This window comes from Macrobrachium rosenbergii, chromosome 47 (genome assembly GCF_040412425.1).
Source record: "Macrobrachium rosenbergii isolate ZJJX-2024 chromosome 47, ASM4041242v1, whole genome shotgun sequence".
NCBI classification, from domain to species: domain Eukaryota; kingdom Metazoa; phylum Arthropoda; class Malacostraca; order Decapoda; family Palaemonidae; genus Macrobrachium; species Macrobrachium rosenbergii.
In genome coordinates this window covers 5743796-5751493 of record NC_089787.1, presented here as the reverse complement: position 1 = coordinate 5751493, position 7698 = coordinate 5743796, and the positions used below count along the sequence as shown (strand labels likewise).

The window sequence follows — 7698 nt, the reverse complement described above, 5'->3', positions numbered from 1 at the left end:
AGCCCAGAAAAAATGGTTGCATTACTTTAAATGGGTTTGTTAGCAACAGAGGGGTAGGTCAAGCAATTAGTCTAAGAATATGAAATTCTATATAAGACTGCTTATTGTGATATGAAGTCAATATAACGCCTATTACCCTCTGATGGGCTAAATAATCTAGCGGCGTCAAAAGTAATAGCTAACACTCTTGGTAAAATTTAAGAACACAGAACCTATCCTCTCTCTCGATCAAAGTCTAACGATTCTAATGTAATACGGCAATAAATGTTCCCTAGCCAATTGTATATGCCTATCCCACTAAACCTGAAAGCAAAATATAAATAGCATGCATAAATTTATGTTATCTAACTCCTAGCACTAAGAAAATTTGCCTTTGAGGCCGAAGCTCCATGAAAAAAGTTTTGTTATGAAACGGTTTGTGTTGTTATGGTTAAACACTCGTCTGAACGCTACTCCCTAGGAAGTAAATGCTAACTTTGCAAGCATGTGCCCTATTTGAAGTTGTAGCATGCACGAGCAGTCTAACAATGTATCCTCAAGTAAAACACTTGGCTCTGCAAAATTCTAAAATTTCCCTTGTTGAAACTGCGTGGTGTTTAGGCTCAAAAAATCTAGCTTGGGCTTTGGCTTTAACGGCCGAACGGGATAATCTAGGCTGACTAAATCAGTTTGCCCTTTGTTTATGTGAACACGTCCTTGGCTAAAATAGACTAACTTTTTAAAATCATGCAGTGAAACGGATTTTACTTTACAAATCAAAGTAGAGCACGCATTAATCACAAAAAGAACACCTTAAGCACTGTAAATAAATGCAAGGTCTTTAAAATTTCTATCACTATAATGTGCTAAAGTTTGCTAACCCGCCTGAGAAAAAATCAGTACTTTGGAACATCTTCTGCTAGCTCTAACAGCATGAATTTTAAGAAGACTTCAGATTCTCAGCTCGTTTTTTTACGCTTTTAATCTATGCATGCATTTTTTATTTGGGAAATTTCAACCTTAATTTAATTATTTGATCTTTAGCAAGGTCACCAGTGTTAGCTTTTGCTATAATGAAATTACTTTAAGAGGTTCGTTTTTCCAACACCGAAGGATGGGGGGAATTTTACTCTACGTTTAATTCCAAATATACTCATACTTTGGTTAATGAAGGAAAATCCTGTCAAAAATCGCCAGCGATACTGGGCCAGCCATGGCTGCACTACAGAATCCTATAAAATGGCTGTCAGCCAGTAATACAAAACATGAGAGGAATGGAAAGAATGGGAATGTAAACATGAATTATTACTTTACATCAATCTACTGCAAGGCATCATTATACTCATTTAACAATTAACATTTACTTAACAAATAATAACAATAGGTCATAAATCAAGTGGGAGTGGAGATTTGTCCTATGTCACACCCCATAAAAGCACCCCACTGAAAGAGAGAGGTGTCGAATTAACTAAAGGACTAGCAAGAATTAAGGTCCTAACTAGTTACCATCGAGCTATCCTAACTCACGGCAATATCACGCCCGAATGCTTAAAGATTACTCTGACTACTTGGGCAGGCACAGGACAGCACAGCTAGTCAAAAGATGCTTTACTATCACTTTTCCTAATCTGGAAATTAAGTAAGCATGCAAATGGAGGGTGGCCTTGGAATAGAAAAGTTTTATGAGACCCCAGGTGGGACATATAGTGACAAAGAGAGAGAGAGAGATATATATGTGGGAGACCAAGGGGGAATTTGGGAAGGTTTCTTGATAAAAGTAAAGAAAATAGAGTATATTCAAAGGAAAATGGGCCACTGAATTCCTGTGTATGATTTAGACTTATGTAGGGTATCGAAATGATCACTCCTTTATGAGTTGGGGTCCCAGAATTGGTGTCACATGGCACAAGGTACATGGCAGCCCTTGTGAGGCAGAGCAGGAATGTACATCCACCCAAGACAACTTCTAACAGCAGAAGAGCATCTCTCCTGGCCCATGCTTCTCTGATCTGGCCTGGGGTCACCCCAGGGAAACTTTCACAAGATGGCAGCAGCTGCATGCATCACTCCCACAGGCCTAAAAAGCACAGAGGTCTCGGCAGCAGAGAGAATGGATAAAAGGAGGGAGTACTGAGAGAGGGAAATGCTGGGTTGGACACCATTACACTCTGTTTTCACTGGTCAGCCATCTTATGGATTCGATCACTGGGTTAAGCCCAGTGGCCAGTGGTATGTATATATATATATATATATATATATATATATATATATATATATATATATATATATATATATATATATATATATATATATATATATGTATATATATATATATATAGGTGATTATTTGCTAAACGCTTCAAGATCGCCATAAGGGAGTGATATTTGCAATGTTGAAGAGGACCTTATTTCTGAATATTGTCCCACCAATAACGACTATGATTAATTAGTTTGTTTCTCTTTACACTAGAACATCACACCACAAAAGAAAGGTATTTTCCTACTTTGGCTGCAACAATAGAAGCAACAAAAATCATAAACAGTGTTTTCCCATATTTATGATTTTTGTTGTTATATCTTTGAAAATGACAGTGAAGGCTCTTCTCATTTGTTCCACTTGGTGTTTCCAACTATTGTTGAAGAGAAGTAAATTGAGGATTTAAATATCCGCATCACGGCGTTGTTCGGAATAGTGACTTTTCTCTGAAATGTTTATGAACCTTTATTTTTAGCTTTCTTTTTTTATTCATGGACAGAGCAGACGTTGATTTTCTTGTCTCATCAGTTAGAAAAATAAACAAAAATTACATTGTTACGATACATCGACATCAAAACTACTGGCTGTGAATTTTACCGTCCGATAAAAAATATACAACTTTGATCCGTTTCGGTTTTAACAAAACCACTTTTTTTATCAATATCGTGCTGCTTAAATTAAGTATGTGGATCAAATTTGCAATATGTGGATAATTTGTCAGCTTTCATCAAAATGTTGTCAGGTAATGACTTCGTTATCATTCCACAGATAGTTCATTAAGGTTCCACTGAAACACTTGCGTAAGTCCTTAAGCCATATAGTAAGTGAAAACAATCAATACAAAGTAATACACTGGAGGAGCTGTGAACAGTGGCGGGCTACCGGGATCCTGGAAGACTGACTGCAATGATACCAGATACAGATAATAAGATATGCACGCCACATAAACGATATAAACGTAACATAGTATTCCCTGTGCTCCAATAAACATGAATACTTGCAAATGCGTGTTCCTAACACAACATATATATATATACCCTAAATGTATATTAGACATATAATAATAATAATCATATATAATAATACTCATGATTACACAAACAAGTCAATAATTATAATCCATCAATGACGATGAAATATCTGGATTATATATCAAACAGCCAGATGGAAGAATCACAGAAAACTTACGGATAATAAATATCGAGGTGCATCGACGAACAGCACACAAACATATCTCACTTAACTGTGACAAGAAAACTAGTTGTGAATAAACTGTGGATTGGCTGAGGTTCGAGCATGACACAGCGCTGATAGGGGATAGCGAAGGGAACGTGCTTGAAAATCCCGCAACGTAGCAAATTTGGAATAAAAATGTTGACGCTCTGCTATCTTTTCTCTCTCCCCGTCCATAAAATAACGCTGAAGAGAACTTCATTCCGAAGGGATTCACGGCACCTCTTGTTTTTCTCGGTAAATTCTGCTGTTGTCTGAAGGGCTTTTCTTATTTTCTTTCCCTTTCCTTTGCCATTTTCTGTGTCGGTTGTATTTTTGGGTACAGGATGACATTATCGTCGGTTGATACCTCTAATTTTCAGTGAACAAATATCAATTCATTTCATTCCAGTTTGAAAAATATTTATCAAATTCTTATTTTTGCATATTTTCAACATTCAGCATATTCAAAAACACTCCCCAGGGTAGATTGCAAATGCTTAGTGGATTCAGCAAGGCTTAAGAAGGTTTCGTAGCCGTGTAAGACAATATATTTTTTAGTGTTTAGTCTCATAGCATCCATAAAACCCAGTGTCGTAAAATTCAATAAAATCAAACGAAATTCGGGACTTTTTTCTAAGTTCAATACATTATGATAGTGTTATGGATAATACATACTCACATCCCTATAAATTTTGCAAAAAGGCTGTGCATATTTTCAAAATGTTTAAGGAGTCAGTATGCGAAATACATTTTAGCAGCCTTTGTTGTAATGTCTCAAAAACGACAGCTCATTGTAATATGAGTCACAGTATTGCAAATCAGTGAGGCAATTTAACTTCGTTTTGGATTTTAGAAACGATATAATCTTGTGTCTGAGCATCAGTGAGGAGATTAATTGCATTATTCTAAAATCCATCATAGTCAGAGCTTCAGTGACATGTTACCAAATACTTCTCATTAAAATGTTTAATATCTTACCATACAGTCCGCTGATCCAACTCGTGGCCTCATGCTCAGTGCATTGTACCATAAGGTTCGGGACACGAACCTAAGGTTCAGTTCATTTTTATTAAGGTCACATGCTTATAGTAAATTGGGGTAAATGAATAGACACCCAGAGCAAGTACTATCACAAAGTTCTTCGTACGATTTAGTTTTGTCGCTTTAATGCCCACTTCATTTTCAAGACTATACACAGTCACATCCTAACCGAACGGTCACTAAATATTATGCAAGCATTACTTCTTTAAATTAAAGGCAGGGTATTCCCATAAAGCTGGATATATATAATACGAAATACTTAGGACATCGATGTGATATTCCATTGCACACTGAAATCAAACGCTTGTTGATTTCCTTGGCAAGGGAATGCTGCACAGCCTCCTGCGATAGGACTAACAGATGGTAGTATTCTTTCTTGTATATGTCCAGTATGTCATAATAATCACCACCGGAAGAGTTGGAAGACCTACACATACCTGGATGAGAACTATTAGAAGGGAGGCTGAAGATGAGCGCAGATTTTTTAAATCAAAGAACAGAAAAGGCATGCGTTGGGGGTGATGATGAATTAATAATAGTTGGCATTTAGACAAGATTCCATAGTGAAGACTGCCACTGATGACGACCGAACATTATTGATCACACTCAAATTCTGAGGCAGCAGAGGAGGAATATTATCATTCAATTTAGTTCTTATGGTGACAACAGATATTCCTACTTCTGCATGTAGTTAAAACTTAAAACCCATGTTTACAGTAGCAGTGCTGAAAATGTACTTTCAAAAAGTAATGGGCCGTCTGCTGGAACACATAACATCCCTATTTAAACAGACTTGTGGTTACCTTAATGTAAAAATTTAAAAAATAAGGTTTTACGTTCCATGTTTAAGAGAGGCTTCTCCTAAGTGTTGTAAATGTGCAAATAAAAAAAAAAGGTAATCTTTCACTGTAAAGAATCTTGCTCAATGAATTTTAAGATCTCAGTATCGATGCTGGTCACTTGGGCTCTTTCACGGATCTCCTCAAGGCTGAAGTCCTTCAGTAGTTTCCCGTTTTCGTAGACAGTCTCTAGATGGTCCTAAAGGGGAAAAATGTCATTATTTCTAAAACTGTATATGAAGAGGACACAGCAAAATCCGGGTTTTGTAAAACACATAAATCGAATTTCTTTAGTTTTACAATATAATTAGAAACACAGGGTTTTACTCTCACCATTCAGATGCAGGAAATTTATAAGCATGTTGTATTTTCCTTATTTTTTATAAACGGCGCTTGCGCTTGTCTCCAGTCCTTAACATTCTTTATCACAAAGACACTTTCTGATGAGTATAAGAAATTTGTGACTCGATAACAGATCATATCCTAAAAACAGACAACGGAAGCTATTTTCACCTGCTTTGTAGTACACTCTGAAGCTTTGACAGTAGTGTACACTCCATTTTTGTACAGGAGTGCTAATCTGCCTCGTTTACTGTGCTTTCCTGGGTCAGCGATAGGTTGCTTGAATACTTCACGCTCCTTTTCGTCTATCACAGCAAGGCTGCACTTGTAAGCACACTTTTGGGTGTCTCGATCTATCTGTGGATCATGTAAATAAGGTTAGCTTTTGGAACAAGGGATTTACTCTGCGCTGACATTAGTTTCAGATCTATGGCCAGGCCATTTTTTTACATTTAAGATTTTCCCCTGAATGCGCTTCTGGGAAATGTTTCATAGAGTCATTGCACAATTTAATGAGGAATACTGGACAGAGGAAGACATCAATCACGTCAGTCAGTTGCAATACTGTAAGGAAACTTCTCACCTTCTGCAGTATTGCAGCACCTGCTCCAAATACAGCATTATTAGATGCCCAACCACTGTCTTCCATTGCCTTGAGAATGGCCGCTGAAATGGGGGTAATAATAAGGAATGACGATATGGAAAATATTCCAGATTATTATTCCGGCAGACTGTCTTAAACATTCCATTTATATAAATACGGTGATTTCCGAGAAATCAGAAAATAGGTTAGTTACTAGGGAAAATTAAAGAATATTTAGTAATAAAGAACCAGACTTAAACTGCTTTTTAGCAGTGTCAAAAGTTAATCAAGATGACAAAATACAAAAATTCCTGCCCCTTCCCCTTTAGGATTTCTGATACCACTTGAAAGCATTGTACATCAGTTTCTCTTTACATTCACTGTCATTGCCCCTTGACTGACAAACATGTTCAAGTAACTTCTTATAGGATAGAGTACTTATCACATTGATCAAATTTTCTTTAGAAAAGGGAATAAGAGACTTACCAAGGGATTTACAGTTGATGCCATCAGCCTGTAACACCTTCATAAATGAAGGTAGAACTTTGTATCCCTTCGAGTTCTTTTCAGTTCCAAATTCTTTCCCGAGAACATCCAAACACTGGTTAACCAGCAAGAAAATCTCTCATTAGACCTCAATTTTTTCTTTAAATCCTTCCACAATTTGTCCATGCAGCAATAAGGACACGATAGAAATATAAACAGTTATATGACCATCAAAGCAAATTTGTAAAAAAAAAAAAAAATTCTAAATGTAGCATACATAGGGTACACCAACAAACAAAAATCCTCGGTAAGGAAGCGTGACTTACTTTAAGTAAAACTTGTTTGGGGTCTCCACTATCTGGTCGTATAGCTAAGGTCCCACCTTCACTTTTATGTTGCAAAACAATATCTTTAAGTTCTCCACAAAATATGTCGTTTATGCTCTTCCATATATCATAGGAATCGACCACACAGGCAACTTTTCCTTAAATGAATAAAAAAATGGTGGAAGTAAATAATTATAAAACTGAATTTATTTCGGAAGGCCCACAATTCTTCACTAATTGCAATCTTTCAATTATCTATTCAACTACAAACCTTTCTGATATTAGAGAATTTACAGAATAACTTAAAGGATATACAACATGTAGGATGTACAACAGATACTTTTGGTTTCAATTCAGGGTTAAATACATTCACATGGAAATAAAACATCTACTGATGTACCTCAGTCCAGCACAGAAAATATCAAACCTCTGATTAAAATTTTTTGGTAAATAATACAGCAGTGCTGTATGGTATACTTTGAGTGCAAAAAAAACTGGTACTTTTAACTTTTTCAGTGATTTTAATACTGTATTCTAATAAATCGTCGACAGTCGTCTACCTACCTAAACTAAAATAGATCATTATAAGTCCAGAATCAAATCTTTCATAAAATCTGAACTTACTTCATG

At 36.2% G+C, this 7698-nt stretch overlaps 1 protein-coding gene across 1 annotated transcript in view; it reads right to left on the bottom strand.

Annotated features, from left to right (window-relative positions):
* Positions 1-2676: 2676 nt before the first annotated feature.
* The window catches only part of LOC136830542 (nicotinamide phosphoribosyltransferase-like), a 13346-nt gene continuing 8324 nt past the window's right edge, over positions 2677-7698 (bottom strand). The window contains exons 8-12 of the mRNA XM_067090056.1: positions 7069-7226; positions 6743-6857; positions 6257-6339; positions 5845-6030; positions 2677-5530 (exon numbers count right to left, since the gene is read on the bottom strand). Coding sequence (XP_066946157.1) covers positions 5396-5530; positions 5845-6030; positions 6257-6339; positions 6743-6857; positions 7069-7226 — 677 coding nt within the window. The 3' untranslated portion in view covers positions 2677-5395. The remainder of the gene's footprint in view (positions 5531-5844; positions 6031-6256; positions 6340-6742; positions 6858-7068; positions 7227-7698) is intronic.